This window comes from Pholis gunnellus (genome assembly GCF_910591455.1).
Source record: "Pholis gunnellus genome assembly, chromosome: 15".
Lineage (NCBI taxonomy): Eukaryota > Metazoa > Chordata > Actinopteri > Perciformes > Pholidae > Pholis > Pholis gunnellus.
The window spans coordinates 16340391-16360795 of record NC_136542.1 but is presented as its reverse complement, the minus strand read 5'-3'; the positions used below and the strand labels follow the sequence as shown (position 1 = coordinate 16360795).

At 44.6% G+C, this 20405-nt stretch overlaps 1 protein-coding gene across 1 annotated transcript; it reads right to left on the bottom strand.

Annotated features, from left to right (window-relative positions):
• Window positions 1–48: 48 nt before the first annotated feature.
• Window positions 49–16521, bottom strand: bach2a (BTB and CNC homology 1, basic leucine zipper transcription factor 2a; the record flags this gene model as incomplete). The annotated part of the gene is made up of 4 exons (XM_079174079.1): window positions 49–456; window positions 1073–1279; window positions 10572–11987; window positions 16255–16521. 4 exons carry the CDS (start codon window positions 16519–16521, stop codon window positions 49–51), a joined length of 2298 nt encoding a protein of 765 aa, XP_079030205.1.
• Between the last annotated feature and the right edge of the window lie 3884 nt (window positions 16522–20405).

The following is a 20405-nucleotide window of genomic DNA, read 5'->3' as shown; positions in this document are numbered from 1 at the left end:
CAAATATCAAGAGAAGTATGACGGTGTCATAGACCAAACTGTCTGCCACTAAGTACAGTTCTGTCTCTTCTGTTCCTCCGTTGTACATTTCTCAGTCATTTCCTGACAGAAATCCACTGTTACGGTTGGGCTACATACCTCCTCTGTGGACCCCAGCACCAGTGGACACTCTAGGTGCTCTTGCCCCAGACCTGACTCCTCCAGACCCCCCTGACTGGGACCCACGTCGGACAGACACGCCGTATCGCCTTGTGGCGACGCGGGTGACCTGGGCCGGGGTGAGTCCTCGTCAGAAAAAGGCGACGGCGGGTTGGACGTGAGGTCGATGCTGGCGGAGACGGGAGGTGGACCCTCCCGACACACTTGCTGGGAGAGGAAGGAGAGGTTCTGCCACAGCTCCGACATGCAAACCTTCAGCTGGTTGCGCTCGCTCAGCAGCTTCTCCTTCTCGCACACCTGTGAGTGCATAAGACACGGCGTCATTAGCAATGCTGCCCACTCCTCCAGTAGTGCGTCAGGTGTACCGAGACCAAAACACCAAGAGCATCAGTCGTTTGTTCAAAGGCCGGATATCGGTGTCATGTAGTCGACCCTGGCTCAACCATTTGATTTGCTCCTCGCTGTTAATATTTACGACACTTACCATTAACCTGTCCATCAACCACTATGACACCTGGAGTTAACCTGTTTACACATGTCTGGTATTGAGTACATTTGGTTTTGCACCTTATTGATAGTATTTGGCTTTATTTTCACTCTTTATGTTTATATTTGCACCCCCCCATAATACCTGATTTGTGACTTTTCCTTCAACACAATGATGTGAAAGTTAACAGCAATCCCTTCTTGCTTCTTGAGGAGCTACCGTTGGCCCACATGACCACTAAAGGGTGTGCTACATCACGTAGTATACAACAACCAAAGGTACAGCAGCTTCCAGTTTAAGACTTGTTGCATCGATTAGATGTTGTCTGATGTTTGATCTGGTTTTGTCATGCACCTTTGAGACCCTCTAGGTTTCTGTTGTGTGTGACTGGAATGACGCGTGTGTGTGTTTGTTACGTGATCGTACCAGTTTGCGGATCTCGCCCTCCAGGTTCTGGATACAGTCCAGCTTCCTCTTGCGACAGCGCTGGGCGGCGATGCGGTTTTTGCTGCGGCGGCGGATGTCGTGGATGAACTCCAGCTGCTCCGAGTTCAGCTTGTGCATCTTAATGAGGATCTGGAAGTCGTTGCGTGGCAGGTTGGTGATGTGGTCCACGGGGAAGGGCAGCTTCACCTAAAGAAGGACCAGAGGGGTTTCATTTGACTGTGACTGTATGTATAATTGATGGCACTTAAATTATTTTGTGGGAGTTCAATTAAAATGGACAAAATACCTGTGCTCCATGAGCTCTAATAATCTCCCGCATGCCTGCAGTCTTACTGGGCACTGTGGCAGTTACCAGAAAATGCATCACACAAGTAGGCACATAGACTAGGCGTAAATACCACAAGTGAGGGTCTCTCTGGTTGGTGGAGCTTGTTGGAACCAGGCGGCAACCTCAGGTTCTGCCGAGTGAAGCCAATATGGAAGTGCCTTAAAGCTGCATTCTTTCTAATGTCCACCAGGGGGCAACTCCTCTGGTTGTATAGAAGTCTATGAGAAAATGACTCTACTTCTCTCTTGATTTATTACCTCAGTAAACATTGTAAACATGAGTTTATGGTCTCAATCTCTAGTTTCAAGTCTTCTTCAATGCAGCATGATGTTCATTTAGTAAATGGTGGTCTATTTAGAGTCAAACAGACCATAAAGCAGGGTAAAACCAACATGGCAACGTCTATAATCCAAGACGGCAACGACAAAACGCCAAACTCAAGGCTTCAAAACGACGTCCACAAAGCAACGGGTGACGTCACGATGACTACGTCCACTTTTTATATTCAGTCTACGGTTGGAACCATATGCAGGCTGCACTGACACCACGTCTTCATAAATCTTTTGATCTATGTTTTAGACTTACAGTTGGCAATATTACAATCAATTTGACTCAATTAAACATAAGAGAGTCAGTGATCGTTGTAGTAGAATACAACATGAAATATATAAGTTGTTGAATCAATAACAGCAGGCTACAACGCGTTTCTAAAAAGTATTTTCCTTTTCATTAACTAAGCACGAAAACTAGTTCCATCATAATATCATGTTATACTGCATTGGTATATATGTATGTCTATGCTATGAATGCAGACATCCATGTAATACTGGACAAAAACATAAACACACTTGTTTTTGACTTGTTCTACGCTTAATTCTCTCCAATGTTGGTCATGAATTTGTTTAAATCTGTGTTGGTGCCCATCAGACCGGTGTGGGATATCGAGATTGTTAAACAGTTGTGCCTCGGACTGCTCACAATAAAAGGCTACTCCACAATCTGCAGTTTTCTTATCACGCAGCACAATGCCACGGATGTCGCAAGTTCTGAGGGGAGTGTGCCATGGGCACCTGCCTCCGACCGCAGACCACGTGTGACCACACCAGACCAGGACCTCCACAACCAACAATGTCTGCACAAACTCGAAAGAAAACGTCTCAGGGACGCCCACCTCAGTGAACAGTCCTGCTGTGACATCTGTGGACTTGTGTTGCGTGATGTCAGAGATGACCGGCCCGAGGCCCAGCTGGGGAACAGGCATGCTGTTTAATAGGACTCGACAGTAACAGTGTCAAGGTTGCCATCGCCAACGCAGGAAACACTTTTCTGCCTTTCTGCCTATAAAACAGCGTTTTATAATATATATATATAAATGCTGAGACAGCAAAACATTTCTTTGGTTAATGTAACAAAGCGTTTATTCTTTGACGTCACATCTTCATTATTATGATGGACGTATAACTGCAAAGTCTCTTAATTTAAGGTGACTAAAAATAGCAACCATATTCTGAGTGCGGCAACCAACGGCTGATGCCTGGTAACCGGCGCGGCAACCGCTTTTAAAAGTGTCTGTTGGGCTGTTTATTCAGCATCTCGATACGCACATCGTGTCAGGTGGATGGATTACACAATATCTTGGCAAAGTGCACGGATTTACACAAATTTGTGACACAAATTTCAAAGACGTAAGCCTTTTGGTGCAAAGAAAAAGTCTTTGATCTTTTATTCTAGTAAGTAGTATTATACTTTATCCAATTCTATCTAATGTATCAATAAATATTCATATTCATTATCACTAGTCCCCTTTACTTCTGAAACCAAAGATATGTCCTTAAACCAGTCACTCACACATAAATAATATAATAACATATATCAATACACCAATAACAGGAGTCATTCTGCGGCATTAAGGGTTTTATTTCTGCTACTTTAAGTACATTTAACTAATATAACTTCAGTACTTAGTTCCTAATTGCTACTTTTCTGAAGTAACGTCTCTGAACACGTCTTAAATAACTGGCGCTCAGTTCCATGAGCAGGATTCAACATCTGGAGGTCGATGTGGTGTAGAGCTCACTAGGTGTCAGTGTGATGCTGTGTGTTGATCCGGCAGCTCGGGCACAAAGAGAACACAGGCGGAGCTCTTTGTTTCACAGCCAGCAGCTCATTTTGCTCCTAATTATTATTTTGGTTCTTACAGATGGATCAGATGACATCATGACATTTTCTTTCTATACGTATCAGTTCATGTTGTCATTCTCTCATATTCTCTATTTCGTCACAGTTCTGTCACTTGCATTCATCTTCCCCTCTGTATTGATGTGTACGTATTCTCTCATTCGTTCACTGGTTTGTTGGTGTAGCTGTGGCCATCTACAGCTGAGTTCTCACTCTTTAAATATCGCTCATTTCATCTGTTGATGAGTGAAGACTGTGTACTTTGTTTTCGCTCCGTGTCACATTGCAGCAGCGTACATCGGAGGAGTCGGCTCCAGACTTCAGCGCTGCCAGCATACCACAATGACATCATTCACTGCTCTGACAACAGAGGAAAGGGACAAGAGAGGCGTGCGTGTGTGTGTGTGTGTGTGTGTGTGTGTGTGTGTGTGTGTGTGTGTGTGTGTGTGAGTTTAGGTGCCGCTCTGTCCTTTATTGTATAGACATCTATATATAGCTGCATGACTCTCAGCAGTCACATAATAAGGTTGGAATGACAAAGTGAGCCATGGATGGTCATAAATCTCTCTCTCTCTCTCTCTCTCTCTCTCTCTCTCTCTCTCTCTCTCTCTCTCTCTCTCTCTCTCTCTCTCTCTCTCTCTCTCTCTCTCTCTCTCTCTCTCTCTCTCTCTCTCTCTCTCTCTCTCTCTCTCTCTCTCTCTCTCTCTCTCTGTGTTCTCCTGGCTGTGGGAGACCTGTCCTCTGCCTCCAGGATGAACAAAGGTGTGCTGGTGTTTTTAAAAGAGGAGGACTGTGGGTCTGGGCTGTAAAAACGATAAACTGAAGCATGTACAGTCAGGACGGGGAACAGAGAGCTGGTTTAGGCGGAAATACGTGGGTTCCAGGAGGTGAGGGAGAGTACTGGAGGACAGGTGGAGACAGGTAGTGAGGTGGACATGGAGGGAGACGAGGAGCAGCTCAAAGCTCCTCAGCTGAAGAGGAAAAAGGGAGGAAACAGTGGAAACTCACAGGCCAAAAAAGTGGCAACGAAAGGAAGTATAGGAGCAGCCGAGTGTGAGTCCAGTCTGGAGGAGGACTCTGCTGCTGACAGTGAGCCCTCTGAACACAGGGCCGGCAACTGTAAGAGTTGAATTCTCACAATGTATGTGGGGACACGTCTTTGGCTCAGTTTGAAAAACAACTTACTATGATTAACATGCTTTGGAGGCATCAATAAAACACATCAAAACTGATGAGTTTTGACCTCTGTATTTGTTGACAGTTTCCTTTAAGGCATATAAACACAAGTCAGTGCCATGTTTGATATATAATGTATAAAAACCTTCTCCTTCAGTGTGTTCAAACTTCTTTTACTCAATGCCAGTAGCACTTACAGTGATTCGGACTGTTGGGGAAAAAGCTTCAGAGTGTTACCTTTCAAAAGAGACCAAAGCCATGCATGTACTCCACATGGTTCAAGAACAGCTTTCAATTTACTTTGGGTATGCCTTGGAGAGGCATTTTAGGCGAATTTTACAGGAGTGGTAAGAGGTTAATAGAGGTGGTCGTAATAGGAATTTTATATCAGTTGCCCTGTGTTGAATTTAGCGAAGCCAGATAACTCAAGAAAGCCTGTCTCTGTCATCTGTATTTAAATAGTATTGGAGAATGAATGACTTAATACTTAAGAAAGGAGGGAAAAGCTAAATGGCAGAATGCAGAGTGGGGTCTTATTGGGCTGGCCTAATTGGAAAGGGCAGATCTGGGGTCAGGAGTAGCAGATGGTGGAGGGAACATGGCCAGGACACCTTCCACCTGCCTGCAGGGCACCCTAGGGTGTCTGTGTGTCTGCTCTATGGGTGAGACAACTGGGTCAGGGCAAAGAAATGGGACAGACCCACACACACACATATACAGGAGTGATATACAATGCATGAGCACAGAACTAAATAAAACAGTACTAAAACTAAATTCTATTCGGAGCTACACATTTTCCCAATGTGTTGATATAGGTGAGTTCAATACAGCACGAGCAATACTGTGTGTTTGAGTCATGTTTATTTCACTGCTAGATTTTCAGGTGACGAGTTAAAACGTGGTGACCGTTTTAAGTGCTTTTGTATTTTAAGTATTCAAATTCAAGGGTTAGTTCCTTTTCTCAATACATTTGACAGCATATTGAGTCCAGCTAGCTAAAACTAATGCAGTTTAATACAACGGCCCTGCAATAAATCCTCCCTGTTTGAAGGTTAGAATGTTAAAAGTGTTTAAGAGAGGTGTTGTTCCAACTGTTCGATCAACCACACCTCCTGCAGCCTCCTCACACAGTTGAATCAGCGCCTCTCAAAAACAGTTTCAACTAAAACTGAACTTGAGAACTTTCATGAAGGGAGGATGTGTTACAGGTCTGTGTGATTGGACTGCATTAGCTTTAGCCAGGTAGACTCAATAAACTGCACACTGAGGGGAGAGTTCACGAAGAATGGATTGTGACCACTGTTAGCACTATCTGCCCCGTCACCGGTTCACAAAAGATATTGTGCTGATGATATTACAGTGCAAACATGCACATCACGTATTTCAGCTGAGTAGAATTTGCCCTTTTTGCGGCTGATCGCAATTATGGCAAAGTAGAGATGGGGGGGGGGGGGGGGTCAGCCTGAGCCAGAGGTCTAGTGAGGATGAGCTGGCCACTTCCATCCAGCACACAATGAAGTGTAAGGGAGCTTTATTTATTAAATTGATCTTGTCACTGCATCTCAAAATAAATACATTTCAGTGGACACGCCACGCTTCTTCAGTTCCCACCGACTCTCTGACGCTCATGATTTTAGTGTAACTGAGTGTTCTTAGCACAGATCTCTGTGAATTTTGCCACGAGGACAACAAATGTCTGCATATCACCTCATTTAAGTAAGAGCACAAGAGCAGCGAGCTGCTGTCTGTTTCTCAGCCCAGTTAGAGGTTCATTTCACACTTGACTGCGGCTTTGAGAGTCTTATTTGTGCAAAATTAAAACTTCAGTGGCTTGCACGGTTCTCATACTGTACTTTAGACAGTGGCGGGCCGTCAGGGCCTGCAAAGCCTTCTCTGCTGGCCTAAACAGAATCACAAAGTTAGAGCTATTTTATAATTTAATACTTTTTCTTAAATATACTACATGTATCATAATTTATAAAAATATTTTCCCCATTATCTTATTTTCTCATTGCACAGCTACTGTGCTCCTCAGTTGCTCTGCTTCCAGTGCAGCTTGTTTTAAGTAGAGCTTTTATCCAATCAAATTTCACCTCTGTGTCTCTAGGTAGAAGAGAGGCCCCAGGCCTGCAGACTCACAAGTGCATCCATGTGCAGTTTAAGTGAGTGGGGACGATATTGTTGATTGTCATAGTCTTCAACCAATCAGATCTTTAGTTTGACATGTTGGGCGTATTCTTTGACGTGTCAGAGCTGCTAGCTGGCCTACAACTACGTCAGCATTACGTGCAGCTCAGTTTGCAGCAGCAGCTCTGCAGTGAGATTCAGCGTGTGCTGTGATTGGTCAGTGGGCGAGCACGTGACTATTGTGAAACAAAACTTACAGCAGAGGCTTAGTCGGAGTAGTAAGAGTTCAAATTGAAAGATATGGAAGAAATGATGATATTTTTTGCACTTTGCTTGGTGTAGATTTTTTTTTTTTGTACCTAGCTTTGTTTTTTAACACTCAATGGCGAAACGAATTTGTGAGTTGGGATTTAACTGTGGGATTAAACTCTTTGTCAACAAAGAAAAGAGGATGTGATCAGCATTTGGTAAGTCAACTGGTTTGTTTTTTTACATCTAATATCTGAATGGCCCTTGAGTGTGTAGCACAATGCGTGTTGCTGCTGTTGTTTTTCCGTTAAGCTAGTTAGCCTAGCCTCCCAGAACACTTGCGGAGCATCAGCTGTTTTTGTTCCGGTTCAGAGGTCACATAGACCGTTGTCTCCTTGTGAGCGCAGAAAACATTATATTTCCTACAATTTAAGCTTCTGCATTTTCCAAATGCACTAGTATTATTCAAACGTATTGTTCGGTTTGTAAGCCTCGTACCGAACGGTTTAATACAAATACGTAAAGTTACATAGTTACAGCCCTAGAAAAGAATAATAACCCTAGCTGTGGCGCCATCATGTGGTTATAAGGTGGTATTTCAGCAGTGAAGGCCCAGGAATAAAATGCACGGCCCGCCACTGACTTCAGATGTACAGTGTAGCTACTGCCATCCTGTACAATATAACAAATACAGTTTGCTTGGGACTTTAACAATAAATATTATCACGACAAAATGTCTATCAAATTCTTTGTTTATTGTGCGTTTTCTCTCTTTTTTTGGCAAATGAATTGTACTCGAAACACATATGCAGGGAGGTGAAGAGAGATTCTGTAACCACAACTGTACATACAAAATGATTTAAGAGGTGCTGTTAACTACGCACTATTATCATATGTGTTCTATTAACATTTTATAATATGGTTATCATTAATACTGGTATATCACAACCCTAATTACTATATAAACAGCCAGAGTGACTGAAATAGGTCAATAACACTTTAGATGTTGTTGTAGCATGATTCTAGTGTTGAATGTATTACAGTGGTGGAAATAGGGATTTCCCCCCAAAGTCCTAAATGAGTAAAACACACAGTATCAATGCGGTCCGGAGTTTACGGTTCTGCTATCGGTACTCTAGAAGTTCTGGAGTGAGATGTCCTCGTCTCAAACCTCCTCCTTCTGTCTCTTTGTGCTTTACTCTGACACACACACACACACACACACACACACACACACACACACACACACACACACACACACACAGACACACACACACACCGACTCCGGCTCTATACAGCGTGAGACTCACATCATGGCAGAGAGAAGAAAAAGATCCAAAGTGTGGCTACATGTTACTCCAGGAGATGATGAACTCTCACAAATAAGACAGGAAACAGCAGCAGTTTATCACGTCATGTGACCAACCAGCAGAACATCAGTCTGCAGAAATGCTCAGTCTTCTACTGTTTGTGGAGCAGCCGTCCATCCTCGTCCACTGCAGGTAACCTTAGTGATGCTATATGGAGTTTCGGAACGTTTCAAGAAAGACTATTTGTTTACATACAAGAATTTCTTTCTTAATTCATTTTCCTAAAATAATTAAAAAAAAACGATAAGAATATCGATAAGGAACCGAACCGATAAGCAGAATCACTGAGAGTACCAGCATTAATAAAACAATACCCATCCCGATGTGGAAATGTACGTCATGATTATTATATGACAGCTGTTGATCCGCCCCTTTTTTGATTTGGTGTTAAAAATTTATTTTATAACATGGCTGCCTGTTAAAAAGTCCCATGTGTTTTAGCATGATGACCCAAAGTTTAAGTATTTAGGAGGTTTAACATCCTCTTTTTTTAACTTGTTTATGTTGACATCCACCAAGACAATCACTTTTAACAATGTGATGCTCAACAGGTCTCTATGCCTGATTGTCTTTGTAGTAACTGAACTACAGTCAGTCAGCCTGGTGAACACACAACACATTAGGGTATAATCACATGCCAATATGAATGAATGCAGCAGATATTAAACAGCAGAAATGGCTTTACAGCAGTTCCACACACACCATACACATAGTGTACATCTGCTGGGAGAGCAGCAACTGAAATAAGTAGAGTAAGTCTGTAGTTGTGACCCCTGTGAAACCTGACTCAGTATGTCTTCAGGATGGCCGAGCACCTTAACCGTAACCTCTGCAACTCATAGTCGCTGACTCATTCACGGGCCAGAGGCCACTACCACTCGAATCTAATGAAGCTAATATGCTGTGTGTGTGTGTGTGTGTGTGTGTGTGTGTGTGTGAGCTCTCCGGTATATGACTCATCTCACATCTCATACAGTGCATGTGCTTAGGCATCACCATGGAAACCACACAGCTCTTTTAACTCTGACGAGAAGGTTATTGCTTGGAGGTGGTCGATACTTTGGTAAGATAATATACTGGCGAATTACCAACCTCGCCATTTATAAGCACAGAGTAGTGGCAACGTCAGTACATGCAAGACATGACAGCATAAGTTGGGCTACTCTGCAATGGCATCACCTGCTATATGAGTGGCACCTTCACCATTCTAGATTTTAACGTTATTCAAATGTGCCTGTATGCCCACTACGCACCAGAATCATGTGAACGAATAGAGGAGAGTGTTTCAGGGGTATAAGAACCATGTTGCTGGGACATTCTGAGCCTTAGTACTGTCAAAACAAGACAGAGTCTACATACATACTGGGGTCCTCGAGCCCTTGATTGACAATTGAGATCCCCTGAAAGCCTCAACAGCTAAATATTAGAAGGTCTCTAATATCAAGACAACTTGCAATTGTCACTAAAATGTCTTTTAAAAGCTTACTAATGCCCCCAGCAGTTTTCATATTCACATATATGAATAGTGAGTGCAAGAGACAATTCTCTGCGTAACGTTAAAGACACAGCCAGCCAGAGCCTCAACAAGTTGTGCGAAAGCGAGCCTGTCTTCACTTCAGTTTGTGAGCTCAACAAACACACAACCTCGCGATTGTCACCGGGTATTTCGCACACTGGTAAACAGGATATATTATTGTCCTAGAGTCAGTAAGTGGGTTTTTTAGCATATGCATCATACCTCATATTCTCTTCCTACTAGCAGTTTCTGCTTTAAGTTAATAGAAGCTGACTTTAGATCTTAGGACTCCTTTGTACTTGGGCTACTCTTACACTACATTGTAGCTGCATGCATGTTGTTTCCTGCTTGTGATCCCATTCCACTCACTCAGGTCAGGTCAGGTCACTAATGTCTTCAAAAAACTGACTCATGAGAATCTTGGGAAACTAAGGGAAATTCAGTGCCATTGTGACTTGGTGGCAGCTGTTCAGCAAAAGTGCTAACACAAAGGAGAACCACTGGCAAGAAAGTAGAATAAAGGATCACACTAACCTCAGGGCCAGAGATTCTAGAGACGCCGCTTTCGCTGTCTCCCTCTGAGAAAGAGCCCGATTCGTCGCTGGAGTTGCCACCACTGGCACCAAATCCGTGTTCACTTTTGATATTGGTGCAACCCTGAGAGAAGACCAGCTCACCGCTGAGAGGGTTCCTCTGCTCCATCACCCCAGCCAGGCAGTGAGGGAGTCCAGAGGTGGAGCCTGAGTGCGGGGATGAGGAGAAGTCAAACTGGGGAAGGTTGAAAGGCGAGCTACCGCTGCCTGCATCCTCTGGGTAAGAGAAGGAGGAGCGGGAGCTGGAGGTTTGGGTTCGAGGCTCAGAAGGGGAAGGGGAGTGGGCTGATGTCTTGATGGGAACAGGACAGCTGGTGGTGAGGCATGACCGACCAGAAGAAGGAGCTTCTACCTGCATCAGAGTTGAGACCTTTTCTCTGAACGTATCATCCGTGTAAGAATGGGCCAACATTTGTTGCTCGCCAGCTGCTGAGGAGAAAATGACACTGGCTCTGTCGAGCTCCCCCTCATGTTTAGAGGAGGACGCTTTGGAAACTGGCGTTTCCATGTTCTTGCCAGTAAGCGCTGTTGGTATGACATCTGCGATGCCTGTCTTGAGGACCACTCGACCCAGAGATTCCCTCTTATCCCTCTGCCGGTCTTTGACCAATTCCCTGTAGTGGTTGAGGGACAGTCTGTTGGTGAGTAGCTGCTGGATGGTGGTGCTGGGCACGCCGCTGAGATCTAGGCCGCCTCTCTGGAGATAGGAGCGCAGGCAGGAAGAGGGTGACCCTCGGCTCGGAGAGTGCTCGGCTGCTACTGGAACCCCTTCTACCTCGAGCTCCATCTCCAGTACCTCCTCGGTACACGACTCTGGGTTGCAACCACTCCTTTCATCTCCTTCTTCCTCGAACACAAATGGTTCCTCTTTGATCCTGGAGGGTGTAAGGAGAGTTTCTGGAGCAGCACTGCTGTCTCTGAGTTGTGAACTCACAGGGCTGACTGAGGTATGGTTGGCCAAGATGACATCATCATCGCTATCATGGTCTTCTCCATTGTGCTTGTCATCGCAGATCTGGTACTGATACTTCCTGTATTTAGGACATTGAGAAAGGTCAGCAGTGCTTGCTCTGTGATTGGTCTGCTGCCTCGTCTCTGCAGAATCATCCGAGGATATTGCCTCGGAAAAGCTGGCATCCTCCGCTGTGATGTCATCGTCATATTCCACCTTGCCATTGCTGGCGTGCTGGCTGTCGTTTTGTAACTGGGCTTGAAGGAACCGAAAACAAGAGTCCTCTAAGTTGTGAACACCCAGGAAGTCAGCGCACAGGATGACCTCATGGATGTTTTCCCGACTTAAAACCAGCTTGGCTGTGTAGGCAAACTGGAGCAGTGGAGCAAAACCCTTAGCTGTCACCTGTAGAGGAGAGAAGCAGGAGATGAAGGAATGGTTTCACTCAGTGCCTTAAGTATGTCACTATAAAGCAAGGATTCTAGGTGGGCATGTTCATTGCATATCTCGAGAATCATTCTTTTGATGTACTTCACACATGGCAGGTGTATTGCTGGGGACCCAAGGACGTGTTAACACGTCCAATATAAATAAACTTTGAATAAACATTCAATAGCGCTTTGTGCTTTAGCTACACGCCTCTGCGGACTAAATCACGCATGTAGACCGCAGCGGGCCTTTACAGGCCGACGTTCACTGACTGACGTTCCCTTTTGCTGCCGAATGCTGGATACACTTACGTTACACCCAAGCTCTTCTTCACTTCCCTGGAGTCATCGAACAATGAGCGGTTCTCGACAACGAGAGCTAGCCAAGTTATCGGCTAGCTCTGAACAGGCTCGTAGGCTAGTAGTGTACAAATTGTAAGCACTGCCACACATCTGTTTACCTAGCATCAAGTCCAGGCTGTACCTTTCTGCTGTAAGAAGTGTATTTTAACTTAACACGTTTAATTTCTACTGTTTTATGCGTGCGACTACAGTGATTGTATGTTGGGCTGTGAGCACTGCCAAAACACAGGAGACCTTCATTCAATGCTGTGCCTGAACACATCCTGTGTAGACACAAAGTGCTGCTCACACTATGCCTCCCACGGTGTAACACAGCTCTCTTACACCAAATGAAGCGCTAGCGTAAGTTCAGACAGGAAGACGATACTCTTGCATGCCTAAGCCCGTAGTTTATCTCCCAAACATCTGCCATCACTCCTCATGCAGGCACACTCATCATTTCCTTGCTGTCAATGTTTGGGGCTGTTAATCATGATAACAGAGTGATCTAGATCAGCTGGTCTCTCTAGCCAATAGCACAACGACACAAGGACATCGTTAGCCTATCATCTTGCTGCTGTCTCTTTTAACTATGATTGTCTCTCTACCTTCAGTACGTTCATGCTGCTGTTACGCAACCCTCCACCTCCCCATCTCTGCCAATCTCCGCAGATTCATCAGCTTCATCAACTCATCATTCTGTCAGCCTCATCAGCACCATCACCACCAGTGTCTGGACTCCACGGGGGGATTTATATTGTTGCCTCTCAGGGCAATCACAACTCGATCACAAATCTCCTCGTTGAGTTCAAGCGCCAAAGAATTGCTGTGTAACTCATTAACGCAGCATCTGTCATAATAAATGTTAACCACTAATCATTCACTGGTCTCTCCTGATTGAAATGTCTCTGCCTGATTTAACATTGTCATGCGGCCAAATGGCTGCAAACAAGGGCTAAGTAGTGTCAGCGGTGCCAGAGATACCGTAAAAACACCTTGTGGTGGTCAAGCTGTGCCTGTGAACCGTTTGTGTGTGGCTGTTAGCACGTTAGCTGTAGCAACAACAGCACTGTGCAAGTGATTGCTGACAAACACACAACTTCTGCATGGCACCTGCCAATTATGAAGGGCCGGCCTAAAGACTAAGGGTTGGTTCTGCTATGCAGGTTTCTTTTTATTTTAACTCCATAATTGTTTCCACCTAGTTCTAACAATGAAACCAAGGACATTGTCTTCAGTCTCTAGCTGAGCGAAGCTTAGAAAATGACTTGTGAATCTAGTGTACAGGGCTCGCAAAGATATATATATATATATATCATAACAACGTATGTAACCAAGGGTGGACAAAATATTAGAAGCATCTATATTTGTCAAAGGAGTTTCCATTATTCTAGTCAAAGAGTATTTTGGGACTCCAAGAGATTCATTATACTGTAATTAGTGCGGTTTCTTCACATTAAAAGAAGAACAATGTTGTAAGTCACAACATTATGACATCATTTACGGAGAAACAAAACACAGATTGTGACTTTAACGACGAGGTGGTGAGCTGACAATGGATGGAACAGAATTTGACCCACGAGCAACCACTCCACTTCCTCCATCGGCAGTTATTTTGCCACATTCCCGCCTTGTTAATCTTATACGTCTTGTCTTCTTGCCTGGATCCTTTTGCCCCCCTCCCCCCCCCCCACCACCACCCTTCACCCCCATCACCTCCTCTGCTTTCTTCTCGTTCACTACAGTCAGCTTCTACTGCATGTGCGTTCATATGCGGAGTGTGTGAGAGAGCTGCTGCATGCATGTGCTTGCTCCATATTGCTGTGTGTGCATGTGTGTGTGTGCGTACATGGAAATATATGTGTGTGTGTGTATATTGGTGCGCATGTAAGCCTATTTTCAGCTTGCATCAGCACCGAGAGGAGCTGGGAGAAGCTGCACTGCACATCGGTACCAACGTCGCTGACGAGTAGCAGCAGAGAGAGAAATGGCTGAGGAGAGAGACGGGATCAAAGAAGCATGGTCGTTTCCCGCTCTACATCTAGTTTTCACCTTTTATTTATGTTTATACCTTGTGTCCTGATTGTTAATGTTCAGACACAGAGGGCGTATGAACAGAAGGGGATTAATGAGGAACTGAGTCAACGGCGTTTAGACAAAAAGAAAAAGACCAGTTGAATTCTTCAGACTGACAAAAACACCAGATCAGAGCTGCATGTGCACTGAGAGAGTTTTCCCAACTACACAAATGGTATTAATCGGTCATCATAGCCACTGTTCCTGCCAATACTGTGAGCAAATGGATTTACCTCTCTGTCTGACGTACCATGACATGATTGAAAATACAACTAGAATTATGGTTTTTGATGCCAACGAAGCCCCGGAAACTACATTCAATATGTGTGAAGAAAGACACAGATGTTTGATTTAACACCGTGTTACACGTTCACAGCCGCTCACGCCAGCTATTAAAACACTAATATGTTGTGGAAAGATGGATTGCTTTCAATCACAGGGGTGAAGTAAATCCATTAAACCAAAAGCTGGCGTGTTAACAATAAGCTCACGAGGTACAGCTGTTTGGCAATTACCGCCGTATACTGCCGGGACCAGACCGTAGAATCAAATAAGCGGTTAGTTTGAGGTTAGTTCGGCAGAAATGGACTTCAGGTTGCAGCTCTGTGCATAAAATGTGATTTATTGATTAACACTGAAGTGGGTGATTTTTATCAGATGCGCATGACTTAAAAACATGTGAGGTGTACACCGCCTGTAAGTGTATTCTTTTTTGCCGTGTTATGAGAAGAACCACTGGTGTTTTGCCAGATACCAGCCTGTTTACCTCGATACCAAAATGAGTTCCAGTCATTTATGCGAGGAGTGAACGGGCAGCAGAGAGGATGTGGTCGTTGGGGGGTGGAGTTTGAAGTGGTGGAGGCCTGTGCAAGTGATCACTGGAAGGTGGAGCTACGCGGTCATATTAATCAATATGACAGATCTGGGGCGATACATGGTCCCGTAAGCTGCTGGGAGCAGGAACGCCAGCGACCTGTTCAAGGCTGCGCCGTTGTATCGCCTCGCTGCTCGGTATAAAAAAGGTACAAACACGGAACGGGGTGGACAGAGCGGTTCCGCCGTTAAGTCGGCAGTGGAGGTAGTAACGGAGCCGGAATCGTCTGTGTAAAGAGGGACAGCTGGCATGGCGGGACTACTCACACACACACACACTGGATGCTTGTTTATTCAAAGATCATTATTGAACGTATCCCTTGTCCAAATTGCACCAACTTCGACACTGCACGTCTTTGGGAACCCAGCAAAACACAAGCCGAGTGTGAAGTAGATCCAATGAACGGTTCTCGAGATATGTGAAGGACGCGCACACACATTCCTTGCTTTATAGTTCATAGTTCATTCAATCTCAACCATATGTGTTACGCTGAAAACACACTAGGCAGCGTGGCTTGTCACGATTACTACATGCTTCTACAGCCGAGCGGCGTGTTCATGTGTTCAGGTGTGGAAAGCCACAGGACTCTTACTGATTGGTTGTTGGTGTTTTTCTGGTCGCAATTCGCCGCCAAAATTTAAACCATCCCAAAAGTTTTAGTTTGACTACACTTCGACATTGATATTGCATGGCAGCTAGACCTTCCACTGCTGCTGGTGTGCTGTCAGAGGGTAAGATGTGGTGAACACCCCTCTGAATGCCTACATCTACTTTTAAAACACAGGCTTTCTGTGATTATTTTGTAGTTTCCCAGCTCAAACTGAGATAACACTGAGGATCCTATCAGGGTTATTGTCCCAGATTTTGAAAGATTTGAGTTCCCTCGTAACATTTCCCTTTTAAAATGACCCCAAAACGTCTCCCTGTGGAACTCCCCGAGTGTTCCCTTTACCTTGTCTGGCAGGTTAATGATGGGCTCCGCTTCGCCTTGCGGCCCGTTGTGACCCAGCAGGGCCTGCAGGAAGTAGCGGCTGCTGGCGGCGAGGACGGCCCTGTGTGCACGCACCTCCCTGCCCTCCACCAGCACAGTCACGTCACACAGGATGCCCTGCCGCCGCTGCTCCTCCAGGCTCAACAGCACGTTGGCACAGTGGACCTTGGACTCGTACACGTACACGGGCGCTGCCGCCTCCCCATCCCGCTCCTCGCCTGCCGACATCACTCTCTCTGGCACCCTGTACAGAGGAAAGAAGGAGGCTAGGACACTGTAGCATGTAGCAAAGTAGAGTCGTATTTCAAAGTGACAAACGGTCATGAGTTGACTGCTAAAATAAATGAGAACTGCTGTGATCCAGAAGCATGAGTGAATTGATGATCCCTTACCAGCTAACAATGAAAAACACAACCAAAGGTAATATAGATATGAAGGGACCCCATGGAGGAAGACCTCACAGACACAAGTCGAGTACGAATGTGGGGAACATCTAGTTGTTGAGTCATTTGAGTTTGAGGTTTAAGAAACAAATTAATTAATTTCATTCATTCCCCCAAATCTGGGGGAGAAATACCAATGAAGGGAGGTGCACCGTGTTGGAGCAAATTGTCTGAGAGGCTCACAAAGCACAGGACATGGCGGACACACTTAATAACATGCAGCTGTGGGCGAGCCACAGTACAAGCAGAGTGAAACATCTGGATCTGTGGCAACCAAACTGTCCCACAGCCACCAGGCAGGTGGAAAGTTGCAGATGTTGTTAAACTGATTTCTGGACTTGGACTCCCTTTTTGTGGACACTAAAGGCAGCAGTTCGGAAGCAAGAGCTTACTTCAATCCCTCTCAGATTTTCCTCTCCAAGTCCAGATTTTCATAAAATGCAAGTGAGACGCATTGGGCATCCAAATAGTGATGAAGACAAGTGGGTAGTATCAGCTCATGAACGCCGCTGCGATTCATCGCCTGCCTCATAACACTTGAGGACCTACTGAGTTGTGCACGTTGTAGGCCAGATGCTGGTACAGTATGCTAAAGATGATTGACACCAGTCCAACAGCTGACTCTGTACCAACTAGGAAAAGTACATACAATCACATCTGTCCAGCAAGAAGATCCATTTTTTACTTTTTGAAGGATATCTCATTATCGAGGCTTCATTTCATGATTTATGTATTTGTATATGCAAATTGTCTCTTTGTTTATGAGGGTGTTTCTGTAGCAGGTTCCCTTTCATCCGTGTTTCAGCACCATGGCGCTGGAGAGCGACACAGCAGCGCTGCGGTTCGGTGCTGAAGTGGACGACGGCGACAGCGGAGAGGACACTTAGAAGTGTCATTTTTACAGCAGATTGTAAAAGAAAAAGAATCTGGATTCAACAATAATGGGTGTGCGTTTGACCTCATACCGATATATCCAATCTAAAAACTGCAACTCTAAAAGTCCATCTCCCATTGGGGTAGGTCCATCAACGGCAATTCGCTCGCTGGGCAGATTAGTCGGGATATGAAAGTGCACGTGCTGGTAGCATGATTATTACTATGTTTTTGTGCAAACAAAGCCTCTGTTGTGACCACATTACACTTCCTCTATATATTTAGTTTTCTTATATTTTCGTGGAACCTTAGAGTCCAGACTGCGCCTAAACGCATGTGATTGTAAGCTGAATATCTTTGGAAAAGAAAGAAACCCACACACCCTCTGAAGACTTATCAGCTCTCTTTTCACCTCAACACGTCTCTATTAAGCTATTCACTGCCAGGTTATTGGACTGAAATGTAATAAACGGTAAGACACATAACAGTGTGTGACCGTTTGTACATCTATGTACATCTAGAAGTAAATATAGATCGATAGAAAGCAGCGCTTTGACTGCAGGCAGTTCTATCCATTGTGTTTCATTTCAATGCTGTTGTACATAAAGTCCCGACATAGACAGCTGAGCATGCAGTCTGTCTGTGTCATCAGCCCTGGGCTCTGTGTGTGTGTGTGTGTGTGTGTGTGTGTGTGTGTGTGTGTGTGTGTGTGTGTGTGTGTGTGTGTGTGTGTGTGTGTCAGCAGGCATAGAGAGGGCTGCTTTCTGCCGACTCATGGCTTTTTAATAGGCAGAGCCCGGCATTGGGGGCTTGCTGAAGCCGTGTTCTGGCTTTTGTCCCTGTGGCCCGCGGGCCAATCATCTCAACACTGTAGATCAGCTCCTGCTGCCCTCAGGACCACCTCAGACTGTTCACGATGCACATTGTTCTCTACGTTTCACTCACTGCTCTACGGTTCATTCATCTGCCTGCTGCTGAAAACAAGAAAAGCGGGAAAGGCCTTCGCTAAAGTTGCTCTTTGTGTCTAGTCATCTGTGTTTTTCAGACTATTCATTTTACTGTGGCTGTCTTGTACTCTACTGTACTCTGCTGTTGACTAGTGGTGCAATGGATCATAACACTTACTGTTTGGATCATAGGTCGGATCAGCACAAAAGAAAAAAGGGAGCAAATATCATTCTTAGAGATCCCTGATCATGTGTTTTTGTCGCCAGCTGGTCTACAAGGCTCCAGACTATTTCTATTTGTTGCAACCATCCCATAAATCATTTCAACCGCTCTTAAGTCAGTGGGAACCATCGAAAGTTCTAAATGTTATCCTTTACTTTGTTATAGTCATTTGCAGTGTTTTTTCCTAAAACACACAATAAAAGATAGTTTTTTTTATTGATTAAAACAAATGTTGTCATTGGTAGTTGGGGCGACTGTGGCTCAGTGGTAGAGCAGGTCGTCCATGTTGATGTGTCCTTGGGCGAGACACTTAACCCCAAGCAGCTGTGCCTGTGGTGTGTGAATGAACTAGTCCTGATGGACAGGTAGTAGCTCCTGTCATCAGTGTGTGAACGGGTGAATGATGACATGTAGTGTGAAAGCGCTTTGAGTGGTCGGGAGACTAGAGAAACGCTTTACAAGTACAGTCCATTTACCATCTGCTCTATAATTAGAGCTGGTGTTAGGAAGCTAAACAGCTCATAATTCATACGTTATAATTTACCTTCACCTGATACTCATTTCCACTGAACTGAATGAATCCACGGTTCACATGCGTGCTGAACCGTGAGGGGGGATCCGTACAGATCACAGGTCGACGATGGTCCGTTATACCACTACTGTCAGCCACTAACTGCTGCCCAACTGTGTACAGCAGCCATAGCCCACGTTGTCTGCTGCATGGTATTGCTCAACGCGTGCTAGTTGCTATTCTCAATTTTGTTTTCCACTCCAGATATACCCTCTCAATGTAGGCCTGATTCTTGGCTGATTGTCAAGTTGATAACTAATGGAATTAAGAATTCAGTAATTCATTATAATTAGTCAAATGAGATCAGAAATACAGTGAATTTCAGGGGTTCACACTGAGGTCTTAGTCAAGATGCTGTAGTTAAGATCAGTGTGGAGAGGAAGAAGGTACAAGACAAAAGCATAAAAAGGAGTGTATTTGTATCATGTATTCGTACATTATGTGTTATGTATTTGTATCATGTATTCGTACATTATGTGTTATGTATTATGTGTTCACTATCTTTTCGTCTCTTTTCTCCTCATTGTTGTGTATGCAGTGGTGAGGAGAGGAGATGGGAAGGTTAAAGACATTGACTGAATTTGATATTATAATGAGTAACTATAATGAGTAAGTATAAAATATATAGTGTATGATCATTGTATGAGCTTTTGCCTACATTTCTCAAACCATGATATCACGATCCATCATTAGGAGGAAGGAACACATCGGAAGAACAAACAAGGTCAGGAATTGATTTCTAAAGATTATGAAAATGAGAGATTTTGCTTTAAAATCATTGAGGGCAACAGGAAATTCATTTAAGCCATTAAAGTAATCTGCAGTTTGTTTAAAAAGTTCACCTTTAAGGTGCTCAATACGGAAAATCAAAGCCTTTCCATTGCTTCCATGCGTCACTCAACATGGCGACAGGGGAGCCGGCTGCTCGCTGCTACGTATACGCTCTGAATCTCCTTTAAACAGCATACGAGCGTGATTACTTGAGACGTGAGAGGCAGAGTATTGACTACACCAGCACAACATTTATGATTTTCGAAAAATTGCGTAAACATTTC